The sequence below is a fragment of the Morus notabilis genome, unplaced genomic scaffold (assembly GCF_000414095.1).
Source record: "Morus notabilis unplaced genomic scaffold, ASM41409v2 Scaffold1185, whole genome shotgun sequence".
Classification (NCBI taxonomy): Eukaryota; Viridiplantae; Streptophyta; class Magnoliopsida; order Rosales; family Moraceae; genus Morus; species Morus notabilis.
The window spans coordinates 550,794-565,056 of record NW_010357564.1 but is presented as its reverse complement, the minus strand read 5'-3'; the positions used below and the strand labels follow the sequence as shown (position 1 = coordinate 565,056).

Below are 14,263 nucleotides of genomic sequence, written 5' to 3'. Positions count from 1 at the left end.
CGCTCACGCAGTTATCTTCCGCAGTAAGTTTAAGAAAAATCATGTATATGTATATATGATTTAAAGGTTTCAAGCATGTATGTTTAAAAAGTATAGGTACATATGTATGTTAAGGAAACTGAGGTTGTAGCTAACAATCCTCGTTTTGAGTATTTAAGTTTTAGAACGTTGCAACAGTGCATGCAACAAATAAACGAATTTTAAACATGACAATTTAAATGATTGATTTTAAAAGGACTTTAAGATGTACTTGAATTTAAGATTTCTCACGAAATCCGTTTTAAAGTCAAATTAAATGGCCCAATTGAATTGGCTAATTTTAGAAAGGCTTTTAAAGAGTATTTGAAACAAGAGTTCAAACACAGCTCCATTTGAAAAATATTTCTAGAAGGTTTTATCTTAATTGAAATTAAGAAAACCTTTAAGAAATTCAGTGATTTATTCTTTTGAAATTATTATTACGAATTATGAAAGTATTCATTCTTATGTTTAAAAAAAAATGTTCCGCAAATTTTAAGAAATGTCAGTAAGTACAAGTTAAAAACTAAGTTACGATAGCGGCCTCATAGGAGGGTCGTCACAATCATAAACTCAAAACTCATTTTTCGTTCAATCTTAGCCTAAGTTGGTTTTGGAAGAAAAAACAAGCTTGTTCTAAAGCTTATTACAAAATCCCAAGACAAACCAGCCTTACGAAAATGAAGATCTTCATCATCATTAACATTGATCTTGACATAAGGCCTTAGAAGATGAAAAATCTCTGTGGCTGCTTCTATTCCCTCGTTCACCACACTCACAATTGATGCATCAGCAGCACAATCTATGCAATCCACTGTTTCTAAACTCTGTCACTTACTCTATCTTAAACCCAAAACAAAACCAAAAAAAAAAAAACTTGTTTTTCTCTCACCTCCAGCATGACTGTAAACAAGAGAGAGATTTCTGATAATGTCAAAAATGTCGAAAACTCCTGTTTGGAAAAATTTTGAAAATGAAAAGAGGACAGAATTATATATAATTTTAAAAATGGAGAATTATTTGATTATTAGGATATAAGCGTAATTGCGTTTTTAATTGTCACTAAATAAGTGATATGTGATAATTCTGTTACTCATTGTAATAAAAGAGAAAACTTTTTAACGGAACAAAGTTTGGTGAGAACGAATGTTACTTTTTAAAATTCAGAGATCAAAGTGTTATAAGGATCATAGTTCAGGGGAAGTTTTGAAATTAATCTTTAAAAAAAACAAGAATGACCTCAAAATGAGCAGCAACATCAATTAAATGTAGTACTAAAGCTAATCATTAACAGTCAATGCCATATTATAGGATGCAGGTTTCTAATTCATTGCCATCAACTCATCAAACAAAAAGTTTTTAAAATTTTTATATCTGTATTTTAAAATTATCAAAAATAATATCTGTATTTTTATATGTGTATTTTAAGATTATCAAATTTTTATGCTCAATTCATATATTTGCTTGGTCAGTTTTGACTGCACAAGAGACGTAAATACCCTTAAAGAAAGTGTAACTACTAGGAAAATTTCAGGTCTAATCTAGACAGTCTGGCATTTTGACCATAATTTCTTCCGGAACGAAAAGTAGTAGAATTTTCAGCTTGATTAAGGAAATATCATGTAGAAACTTTATGTACGAGATAAAATCTCCCGAAAAGGGTCAAGTTATAATACGAATATTTTTATAAAGAAAATTCGTAAATATCAGTTATGAATAGTAAAATATCAGTAAAAAGTTAGAAATTTTAGCATATATATTTTAGTTATGAAAAACTGAAATATTTGGTTTGTGACCAAATAACCAGTTAGAAAAAGAGTAGAAATATTCGAAGTAAGGAAAATAGCAAAAGTTCCTGAAACAGAATTTTTCTGAATCAGTTAAAGCAGGAAACTGCTAAAAAGAGAGTACCACAAGGGTACGTATTTTGGGCAATTCTGAATCAATTGCAATGATAGTTTCAGAAAAAGAGATTGACTAATGAGATACCCAAGAGAATTGCGTTGAACATGAGAAGTTTGACCCAGGGTGCTCGACAGTCCAGAAAAGCAGTATAGAACCTGTAATGGTTGTAGAATTATCAGTACCGGAAAGAGACTCGTTTCGAGAAACGGAAAGTTTGGTCTCAACAAGAAAAATGTGGGGAATATAGAACCATTCAAGTTACATGTTAAACTTAAGTAGAATTAGTAAAATTAAATTATGGGAATTAAAGTAATTTCTTTAATTTAATTTAAAAAGTAAAAAGGAGATATTATTGGAAATATTAATATAATATTCCAATTGTTCTAAAAAAGACCTACGGGAGACATTAGAGGCCAAATGGGTTTATTTTCCTAAATGTGGCCGAGAGAAGAGGGAAAAGAGGAAAAAGAGAGAAAATCAAGAGAAAACCAAGGAATCACCTGATTTCACTGAAATTTCTTCCGTTCAGTCCGGTAGAAACGCAACCCGAAGCATTCTAGCGGAAAATCTCAACTTTTTGAGGTAAGATTTCAGATTTTTCATGAGAAACTGCTTGCTTTTTCGTTTTGAATAGCAACTCATCTCGGAAAAAATCTGTCAAACTGAAAAATGAAACCGAGGTTTTGTCGGGGACTAGGATAGGAGTTCAACGTGTAATTATGGAAACGATTGAACAAAAATTTTTGGATTTACACTAAGAAATCCGAAAACCCTAGAAATGGAGAAAATGTGTTTTTGTTCAATTTTATGTTGGAATTTGTGTTCATGAATATGAATCTTGACTCTAGGTACTGAATCGGAATTAAAAACGAGTATTGAAAACTCAGAAAACGAGAAAAACAAGGCGTAACTCTGCCGAAATTTATTTTGAGTAATTTGAACTAAAACTGAATTTCAAGAGGAATATGGAATTGAAGTGTGAAAAGAAAGATGTTTCGATAATTGGCGATGGTTAGAAAACCGAACACATGAGAATTCACAGTTTTGGACTGAAACTGAGAATTAGGCCCATGACTGAGTAACTTGCACGGTTTTAGTGCAAATCCTTGAGATAGGAAATGGTTTGGGATTGAATACCAAACATAAGGATTGTAGACATTTATGAAGTAAATTTCAATGTAGTTATTGATCTTAGACTTTGAATCTCATGATCAAAAATTTATGCAATAGGATTGATTAACGATTGAAGTTGGAAAGCATCAAGGGAGACAAAGGACGCGTTGTTAGCGGAACTTTGGTTAGTACAATAGTTTTTTTAGGCTATATCATGAACAAGCTTACTTTTCTATGTTGCACAAAAATTGTGCATATAGTCGAATTTTGAATGTTAGATACAATGTGAATGTTAGATACTATGTTAAGTAGGTATCTACATGACTTATGTAATCGTAGAACTTTATTCTGTAAAAAGCATGTATCGATGTTAAGTCGAGATCAAACCAAGAGAAATGAAAAGTTAAACTTTAGCGAAAAGTTAATCTCATGACAAAATGCTCAATAATGCACAAATTCATAAGATTTAACTAAAATTATTGTTTCAATGAGAAAATTGATAAACGGCAAGAGACTAAACGTCCTGTTTGTACCAGCCTTCGAAGGAAAGGTTATTATAAGACTATGAAAGATATGAAACCGTGACTGAGTTGGATTTGTTAGCTACCCCACCCCTCACTGGTTATGCGCGCTATGGTACAACAGGACAGGGCCCATAAGAAGTAAAAGACATGAAAATGAAAAACAGAAACCATTCCATATAAAGGTACGATATCTATAAAGAATAATGAAAAGAATGAGAAACAGAAAATGAAAGTCGTTTAGAACGTGAAAATACGATGTGAACGACTAAAATGAGAAAGCAGAACAAAGAATGTAATGAAAGAAGAAGAACATAAGCCATACATGTTTTAGTAGCACATAATGTATTATGATATATGACATGAATGCATATATGGGTATGCATAATTACTGCATCTATTATAATCTATTGATACTTGCTGAGCGAAAACTCATTAAGTGCACCGGGTTATTTCGATTTAAATTCACGGTAATATCTTTATTTTAATCTGTAACTTTACGGAATTTTTTTGGACAGTAGTACTAATATCTCTAAATAATCAGCATTTGTGCTAATCAATCACTATCTATAAATACTTATATATATATATATATATAATCTTTATTTATTAGGATGCTCAAATATATCATGCATTCCATTTTACGGTGCTTAAAGCAAATTAAAACATCTTCACTCGGCCTACAGTTGTACGGCTTTCTGACTTTACTTTATCATAACAAAGGATAATGTAAGCAAACAGCTACTAGAGTAAGAATTAGAAATTACAAGTTACTTTGTCTTCCTAGAGATTTTTTCAATTGGGGAGAGGTCATAAGCGATGGGAATCAAGTGCAAATCATCTTTTCTTCTAACTGAAATGCCGAAAGATTCAGTCATGTCCAAGTCTTCACGTTTCATTCCATTCGGGAGTTTCCAATCAAAATGGTAAAGAAACATTGCAAGAGGGAGCTCAACATTGATCAAACCGAACGACATGCCCGGACATATTCTCCTCCCAGCCCCAAATGGGATATACTCAAAATTTGCTCCTTTGAAGTCAATAGGACTATCAAGAAACCTCTCTGATATAAAACTCTCGGCTTCGGTCCAATACTTAGGATCTCTTTCTATTGCCCATGCATTAACTATGACCCGGGTTTTCACTGGTATTTCATAACCAGAAATCTCACACTTCTCTCTACATTCTCTTGGAACTAACAAAGGAGCAGCAGGGTGTAATCTCAAAACCTCTTTGACAATACATTTTAAATATGTCATCTCACTAATGCACGTTTCATCAACTGACTCTTTTGTACTAAAGACTTGTCTCACCTCATTCTGAGCATTTTTCATCACTCTTGGATTCTTTAGCAATTCGACCATTGCCCAATCTACAGTTGTAGCAGACGTCTCAGTCCCGGCAGCAAATATATCCTGAAAGTTAGTTGAGCATTGTTAAGTAATTGCAAGTGAGTATACAGTTTATAATTGCATACAATTTTTACCCAAAAATCAGGTGAACCACAGTTAAAGCCCTTTTTTACCCATATTTTTCAATGGTCAGCGCTGAACCACAGTTGAAGCCCCTTCTTTTTTTTTTTTTTTTTCTAGGCTGAAATTTTGTAATTTTCCAAGCTTAAGCAAGTCATGTATTTGAGATATTAAGTGTAAATTGGAGCGATATGCTTGCAAAAATTGAATATGCTTACCCAAATAACTGCTTTCATATTGTTTGTTGTAAGGGAGAATCCGTGGTCGGCAATATTGTTATGATATTTCAAAAGAACATCAACCAGATCTTCTTGATCCGTTTGAATTTCACCACTTCTTTCCGCTGGCTTCTTGTCCTTGTGTTCCTTGATTATGCTTTCCAATATCCTCTCACCCCTCCGTTTGATCGACTCGAGTTTAGCCCTACTTCCGGTGATCGTAGCAAGAAAACTAAAAGAAGGAAACAAATCGATAATTTTAAAACCTCCTGATTCCTTTATAGCTTCCTCCACTATCGATATGAACACATCATGATCTTCACTTTTTCGGCCAAAGGCTGCTCGCGATGTTATGCTATACGACGAATATTTAATCTTCTCAGTGAAATTTATAGCTGATCCAGTATTTGAAGCAATCCATTCCATGAGATTAAAAATCTCTTCTTCTCTAATGGGTCTGAATGATTCAACTCTTTTTGTGCTCAAGAGCTCCTGCATACAAATTTTTCGCAGCTGTCTCCAATACTCACCATATGGAGCAAAGGCGACGTCTGTACAATCATACAACACGATCTCTGCGTATAGACTCCGGGGCCTAGATGCAAAGATGACATCATGGGTTCTCATCACTTCCTTGGCAAACTCTGCTGATGAAACTACTATGGTCGGCACTTGTCCAAGTCTTAGGTAAATGAAGGGTCCATGTTTCTTGGCCAAGTCTCTAAGCGCGCGATGTGGTAAAGAGCCGAAAAGCTGGTGGATATTTCCTAGTAAGGGTAATTTCCATGGTCCTGGCGGTAGTTTTGAATCTGAGCTGATGGTTTTGGCTCTTTTGATAAGTATGTTCAGCACCATAAAAACGAAGACGAAGAAGGTGAAAAGGATCGAGAAAGAGGGTAGATTGAGCTCCATGAAGAATGTGCAAATGAACTTGCTTGAAGTTGTAATGGCTTACATTCTGAAATTGTGATTCTTTTTGCTTTATGGTAGAATACTTGGTGTCAATTCTGTGGAGATAAGTATTGTGTGAAGATAATTTTCATTAAGGAATTCCAATGAGTTTTCTCTTCTTTACTTGGCACAAGATTCTCCAATCATTGACAAAGGAGGAGGTTGCGGTCCGAATAAGCTATTGAAGAAGCAACTGCCAAGTGGAATGCCTAAAAAGTAACAGCTCCTCATTCAAACTTTTAATCACAAAAAGCCTAAAATGTCAAGGTCATTGTTAGAAAACTTTAGAAGAACATCTACCAGATCTTCTGTGACTGTTTCACTTTCACCACTTTTTGCTGTTGGCGTCTTCTCCTTATCTTCCTTATTTTTCTTTAATGATTTACAATTATGCCATTCTTATCTGTAAATAGTTTTTAACTCCATTGACATAATTTATATGGTCCAGATGGACACGTTGGCTCGCTTGTAATACATTTTTATTTGTTCTCAAGATGTGCATTTAAATAATAATAATAATAATAATAATAATAATAATAATAGTAATAATAACAATAATAGTAATAATAACAATAACAGTAATAATAACTTGGTGAATGTTCATTCATGATGCATCATTCAATTCTATATTAAAATGTGGTTACATCTCTGAAACATCTTCAATTTTTCAGGATCTTTTTCCTAATAAAAAATTTGCCACGTTTAGGAGTTGAGTTGTGTTCTAATTTTTAGAATCGTTTTGCTACCAAACCTATGATTGTGTTTTGTATTTTTTTAAGTCAAAGTTTGCTATGCACAAGTAAATCAATATTCTTAAACATAATACTTTCTCTTTTCTTTTTTTTTTTTATTTTTGAATGAAGTCTGTGTATCATAGTTATTATGTACAGAATACGTGACTACTTCTTTTTAAAAAAAAAAATTGAAACATTCAAGAGTAAAATTTTACGGTTTATGTGATAGAATTAACAATAATAAGTTATGGTAATGATGACAACTCGTGTTTCATAAATTAGGGGCTAATTGTTATTACGTAATGAACTTGAAAATTTTGGTCTGTAGCCGAGTCTAAATGGTAAGGATTTGGAGCCCCGAAAAAATAAAGAATACAGGACTTGGAAAGCTTGTAAACGACATAACCGTTAGAGGGTTCTTCATGTCCCTGCCAAAGAAAAGTCGTTTTCACTGTGGGAAATTGACAACATAATTTTGCCTATATTATAACTTCATCAATGGGAAGCAGGGGAAAACAGAGCAAAACAAGACAAGACAGGTAAAACAAAAACAGGGTAAAACAGGACAAAACAGAGTTAAAATAGGCAAAACAGAGTAAACAGAGCAATAGCACTATTTATATATGAACTTTTGGTATTGAACAATTATTATGAAAAACATATGTGACAAAGTAGTACATAGATATGAAGAGTATTCAAAGCAAAATTGCATACATGACGTATGGTCTAATTATTAAAACCCTTCCTTTATTGTAAAACTAAAAGCATAAGATAAGTATATAAAGAAAAAAGTTCAATATCATCTTCCTTATTGACCTCAAATATTTGGTGAAAGGTAAGGAGTGGGAATCAGGTAGAGTTCTTTCTTTCTCCTAACTGTGACTCCAAAACTCTCAGTCATGTCTAGATCTCCTCGCTCCGATTCCTCGGGAAGTTTCCAATCAAAATGATACAACAATTGTGTAAGTGGAAGCTCAACATGTGGTGTGGCAAATGTGATGCCAGAGCACATCCTCCTTCCAGCTCTGAAGGGTAATCAACTTGGTTATTTAGGAATCTCTCGGGGTAAAATCTTTCTGGCTCAGTCCAATACATGGGATCTCGTCCAATTTCCCATGCATTGACAAGGACTCTGGTTTTGGATGGTATTTGGTAGCCAAAAATCCGGCAGCTTTCGGTACATTCTCTTGGAAGCAACAAGGGAACAGGAGGATGTAGTCTAAGAGTCTCTTTGATCACAACTTTTAAGCATTTCAGCTCTTGAAGACCGGTTTCGTTGACATTACCTTTTCTCCCGAATACTTGTCTCACCTCTTCCTGTGCCCATTTCATCAATCTAGGCTCTCTCAGCATTTTCGGATATTGCCCACTCTACATTTGTGGATGAAGTCTCACTCCTGGCACTGAAAATGTCCTGAAAAGTGTTCACTAACATGAGTAAAACTACTTCATAAGAACGTTTCTTACATAACTAAGAAGAGGTTTTTGGGCTTATAATAATCTGCTTCAAAGTAAAACTACTTCATTGATGTGCTAAAATTTTCGTTTTAAGCAGAAAGTAACGTACTAACCACCATTTTTAATCTGTCAAAGGAAATTCAAGATCACCATTCTGCTGAAGATTCAAAAGGACATCAACTAGATCATTTAGTCTGTCTTTTTCTGCAGTCTTTTGTGTTTTCTCATGCGCTTTGTGTTCGTCCACAATGCTTTCGAGTACCCTGTCGATTCTTTTGTGGATCTCCTCAAGTTTAGGCCTCATCCCACTAGTAACTTGAAGCGGTTTAACAGAAGGAAACACATCCGAAACGTCGAATCCTCCCGTTGCCTCTATACCTTCCTTCACAACCGTTGTTAGAGTTTGTTGGTCCTGGCATTTCCCACCAAAGGCGGCCCCTGCAGTGATTCCATATGTCAAGGAAAATATTTTCTCACTAAGGTTGATAACCGATCCTACGCTCAAGTAAATATAACTAATTAAATTTTATACCTCCTCTTCTCTAATTGATCGAAAAGATGCCGCCGTTTTGAGTTCAACAACTCCAATGCGCATATTTTCTGCATTTGTCTCCTGTAATCTCCATATGGTGCAAAAGCAATGCCTGCAGAACCATAAGATATGATGTTCGGGGCGAAGAGATAAGGCCTGTGAGCAAATATAGTGTCATTTGTTTTCATAACTTCTTTTGTGGCCTCTGGTGTTGAGAGAACAATCGTCGAAACTTCACTGAGTTGAAGGTGCATTATAGGCCCATGAATGTTGGCCAAGTCTCTTGGGCGATGATGAGGCAAAGAACCTAAATTCGGTGCATGTTACCAATTATAGGTAGCTTCCATGGGCCAGGTGGTGGTTTTGCAGTCGAAAGACCGTCAGTTTTGCGCACATTTCTCAGCTTTGAAACGGCGAAGACAAAGATGAAAAACGAGAAGAGGACGGAGAATGAAGGGAATTGTAGGTCCATAGAATGACAGAATGTAGAGAAGAGAGTACTTTCGGTTTTGCAAGTAAGTTTTCTGGTGAATCTGTGCTTGAAAACAGGTTCAATATTCTTTACCATAGCTTATTCCAGATTCTTTTTTTGGCTTTTAGTTCTGTTTTCTAGCGGCATAGCACATTTGGTAAGTTTAATAAAGTCAAAAATTCCAAAGTCTAGCCAAGGGCAAATGAGAAGTAACTTGAAAAGTTTGACATCTTTAGATTAAGCTATGGCTCAACTTCTAGTGGTAGTTCCTACTGAATTCTCTTTTAAATATTCACTCTGAAGATTTTTTGCCTTTAGGGTCAATTTTTTGGATTGAAAAGAGAAACCCGAATGAAAAATAAATACATAAATAAATTTGAAAAAAAAAAAACTATATTTTCAAGGAGTTTTAAAAGAATTATTCTCCTTTTTTGCTTAAATTTCTCGAGTTTCTTGATCATGGAACATGAAATCATAGAGGAACTCTATTCTGTTTATAGAAACCTTGACTGATTATTCCTTCTCTATAAATTGAACATAGAAGGGTGGATACAGATTATCTGGTCCTCAATCTATAGGAAGCAGAATGTTTAATGCATTTGGATTTTCTTCTGTAGAAATTTTTCACTCATGTTTTACATGATCAAGTATTTCTGGGCCTTTTTTTTTTTTTTTCCCCTGTGAGAAATTTCTCTCTTTCATAATAACCACTTCAGTTAAAACCTACCAAATCTTGTCCATGTTTTACTTGCCTGAACAGCCTTGCAATAACTCATATACATGTGGCTCACCAAAAGGTAAAAACAGTTTTGATCAATTGAATTCCTCTGCTGAAACTTTTGACCCCTTCGATAATTTTGTGAAAGTAACAAATTTTTACGCACCATCTATCTCTTGAAATGCATTGTACGAGGAAAGGAATATTCTTTTACCTCTTTTTCCTCCTTTCCCAGCTCAATAGTGGGAATTCAACACCTTTTTTGCCGCATTTTTTGACTTTTCAACTGAAGCAAAAAGGAACTAATACTCCCAATTTTTTTAGGTTAATGTACCAGTGATATGATTAATATCATATTAAATTAAAAAGTAGAGAATTCCTAGTATTTTTTTTTTTTTTTTAGTACTGCTAGATAGAAACTCGCTTTTTGAAATCATAGCGTAAAAAATCTAAACTTTGAATCATTTCCTCGCCTGCATTATTTTCAAAGTTTGACTCAAAAGCACTTTTTCCCGGATTGGATGCATATATGATCGCACCCTAATCCCTATCAATATAATGCGTATTTTTAAACAGTCAGATTATTATCATTATCAAATTTCACTTAAAAGGGACAAAGGACAAAGATTCACTGATATAATTTGTCTTCTACAGTGCCAATGTACAATATCATACACGCATTGGACAAAAGGACAAAGCTTAACTAACTTGTTCATTCCAACAGATACCAACAACTGCATTGTCTCAGCCATGACCCTCAAGAATAAGTAACATTGTAAGTGAAAGAACATAAAGACCAACAAAAATAGCCATATAAATCATAAGATACTTTCATATTTCTATATATATAATACATAACAATGTCTTCTTAAATTGATACAAAAACACCAACCTAACATGACAAAGCAGCCACCTAGCAGCACAAATTGTCTTGTGCTTTCCCACCATCTAAACTTCCAGTTCTTGTCTTCTTTATCTTGGGTTTGCCAATAGGAGAACCTCGGTTCTCACTTAAACAACAAACACAAAGTTAAAACATAACCAATCTAATCATAACAACACCCAAAAAAAAAAAAAAAAAAAAAAGGTGTTCAATCATTCTAAATAACATAGTCAGACCACTCAGAAATATAAGAAGTATGATCCATAGTTAGGCTAGGAATCTTGTCAAGCTTAATGGGATTCTCCTTCCCTCCCACAAGCTTAGCAGGATTCCCAACAGCAGTAGTCCTTGGTGGGACCTCCTTTAGCACAACAGAGCCAGCACCAATTTTAGCTCCTTCACCAATCCTAATATTCCCCAGTATACAAGTCCCTGCCCCAATCAAAACCCCGTCGCCGATTTTCGGATGCCGGTCGCCGCAGGCCTTCCCGGTCCCGCCCAATGTCACATTGTGCAAAATCGACACATTGTCTCCAATCACCGCGGTCTCCCCGACCACCACTCCGGTCGCGTGATCGAGCAGAATTCCCCGCCCGATCCTCGCGCCGGGGTGGATATCCACCCCGAAAGCCTCCGAAACTCGGTTCTGAATCAACAGGGCAAGAACTTTCCTTCCCTGTGACCACAATTTGTGGGCCACCCTATGAGCTTGGCAGGCCAAGAAGCCCTTGAAATTCAAGAAACAGTGGACATAGCTTATACAGGCAGGATCTCTTTCCTTAACTGCTTTCAGATCGTGTGTTACAGATTTCATAATCTCTTCATCTTCCGACAAAACTCCGATGAAGATGTCGAAGAGAGTGTTTGTCTGAAGACTGTGGTTGCTCAGCTTCACAGACAGATGATTCGCCAGAGCGCTCTCCAGAGAATTGTACGACAGAATCGAATTGAAATAGTAGGCCGACAGGATCGGCTCCTCGTCGATGTCGGAGCGGGCTTCGCTCTTCATTATCATCCACAGATCGAGCTCACTTTCTCGATCACCGTCGCCATAATCGTCGTCGAAATCTTCGATTTCGTTGTCGTCGTCGCAGACGAAATCGACGGCTCTGCGGGTGTGAATCGTGGCGGTGCGGTTCTGGCAGACGGTGGCGGAGGCGGCGCAAGGGACGCGGTCGGAGAACCGCCGGCGGCAGATTTTGAGGAACTTGAGCTGGGCGGCGTCGTCGGCGGTTTGGAGCCTGTTTGGATCGCGAGAAAGTGGGTGAGGGGGTTGGGGGCCGGCGGCGGTTCGGGAGACGTCGATGCAAGTAGCCATGGAGGAGTATTGGTGGATGTGGTGGTGTTTGGGAAGTGAGAAAATGGGAGAAAAAGTTGGGGGATTTGTGTGGAGCGAGATGACTTGGGTTGGGGTTTGGGGAAACGGGGATTTCTTGATCTTATATAGAGGAGGGGTTATTATGGTGAGGATTTTCATGGGAAAATGAGAGAACTGAAAAAATAAATAAATAATAATAATAATGCAATATTTGTGTCACAGAGAGAGAGAGAGAGAGAAGGGGGGGCTTGAATGAAAGGAGAAGAAGATCCTTTGTTATATAGGAATATATGATTTATGGAAGAATATATATCACTATGTGTTATAAAATTGAATAAAAAAGTAAAGAAAAAACTCTCGTAGAAACAACAATATTTTAACTTAGAAAGGGTTTTATATTTAATTTGCAATGATAGGAAAGAAGATCCTTTAAGAAACATATAAATCAAAGAGGATTTTGTGGCAAGTATGAACAAATAAGTTGTGAAAACGTCTCTAATGGAGAATCAAATTATTATGTTGTGGTAAAATTACTTTCCAATATGATGTTATATTTTATTTTACTTTTTAGTCATATAATAAAGCTTTTCGCTATTTTTTTTATCAACACAAAAAGAAAGCATATTATTACTATAAGTGATGGAATCACATAATCAAATAAGAATGAAAGAGAAATTAGATTAAAATATTTATTATCAAAATTGAGCCTACATAAAACAAAACAAAAATAATGTGATAATATCATAAATAGTTTTACACGTATAATTTATGTGACAAAAACATTAGATCAACAGAATCATATTAAAAGAGAACAATATAAAAATTTATTATATTTGAGGTCACTAGAATTTTTTAATTACCCTGATAACTAGTTATGAAATATCTATGTAAGAAGACAACTCGTTTAATTAAGCATTCACAGGAATATTTTAGATTAATTGTTCCTAGCCTAATCTCAATTTACTAAAAGAAATCACGTGTTTGATCTTAAAAAGAAAACTCATTAATCCCCTGAAAAAATTGAATTTTTGAATTTTTGTATAAAACTTGTCGAAAATTTTTGTTTTGCCAATTTAATAAATACAATTACAACTGTGCCCCTAGTAATGGAGCCAAAACAAATAATAATAATAAGAAAGGTATTATGAAAAATTGGAAATGTTTTACATAAGAAATAAGCTAGAGCATGGTTATAGTTTTCCCTGGAATAGGGCAAAACTTAAATTTTAAAATTATTTAAGCATAAAATTCAATTTTTTAAGAATTAAGTAAGGACACGTGCTCCGTTAATACCCTAAATAATAGAAAATTATAACTACGACCATAAATTCAATAATAAATACCACATGTTTTCACATGTTTCCGTTCTAATTACTATAAATGGCAATGCACATTTAGTGATACTACAATGATTTTAGTAAATTGCTTGAGAAATGTGTTGATTGCCCATTAATCAATCTTCAATAACATTAAACACTCAAAATTAGAACCTATTAACCACATCATACAAAAAGGATAAACATAGAAATAAAAGTTGCTCCCTACGGAAGAAGAAGAAGAAGAAGAAGGAGAAGGTGAAGAAGAAAAACCAAGTTGCTTCATAAGTTTTTACATCGTATGGAGCATTATTTAGGATTCCTTTGTTTCATGTGTTTAAATCTATAATTCAGATTTTATTACAGTGTTTTTCTCTTATAAAAAATTTAAATTTCAAATGTTAAAATTAAAAATTATTAGTTTAAAGGTATGAAATAAACGAGTCCTTAATTTTTTTTTCAAAATAATTGAGTTTAATATCAACTAAATCTGAAGCTACGAATTCAGCAAAACTTTGTTAGTGCACAGAAATAGACATTATATACAAGATTTCACATGAATGTTCATATTTGGTATTTCTTTGTTATGAGTTCATTGATGAGAACATTATTTTTTGCACTTCTAAAATTTAAT

General features: G+C 34.7%; 2 protein-coding genes and 1 pseudogene across 2 annotated transcripts; all 3 read right to left on the bottom strand.

Moving 5' to 3' along the window:
* Positions 1 to 4,149: 4,149 nt before the first annotated feature.
* Positions 4,150 to 6,256, bottom strand: LOC21410853 (cytochrome P450 71D11). The gene is made up of 2 exons (XM_024171399.1): positions 5,248 to 6,256; positions 4,150 to 4,972 (listed from the first exon to the last, which is right to left on the bottom strand). The coding sequence occupies exons 1-2, from the start codon at positions 6,157 to 6,159 to the stop codon at positions 4,328 to 4,330; spliced, it is 1,557 nt and encodes a 518-aa protein (XP_024027167.1). The 5' UTR covers positions 6,160 to 6,256; the 3' UTR covers positions 4,150 to 4,327.
* A 1,493-nt stretch (positions 6,257 to 7,749) lies between these two features.
* LOC112093349 lies at positions 7,750 to 9,490 on the bottom strand (annotated as a pseudogene).
* Positions 9,491 to 10,918: 1,428 nt separating this feature from the next.
* LOC21401220 (serine acetyltransferase 1, chloroplastic) lies at positions 10,919 to 12,575 on the bottom strand. Its single transcript, XM_024171421.1, has one exon. The coding sequence runs from the start codon at positions 12,470 to 12,472 to the stop codon at positions 11,213 to 11,215; it is 1,260 nt and encodes a 419-aa protein (XP_024027189.1). The 5' UTR covers positions 12,473 to 12,575; the 3' UTR covers positions 10,919 to 11,212.
* Positions 12,576 to 14,263: the final 1,688 nt, after the last annotated feature.

Coding starts and splice junctions, on each gene's coding strand:
- LOC21401220 (XM_024171421.1), bottom strand. CDS start 12,472: ATGAAAATCCTCACCATAATAACCCCTCCTCTATATAAGATCAAGAAA.
- LOC21410853 (XM_024171399.1), bottom strand. CDS start 6,159: ATGGAGCTCAATCTACCCTCTTTCTCGATCCTTTTCACCTTCTTCGTC. Junction 4,973..5,247: donor ATATGAAAGCAGTTATTTGG/GTAAGCATATTC, acceptor ACTAACTTTCAG/GATATATTTGCTGCCGGGAC.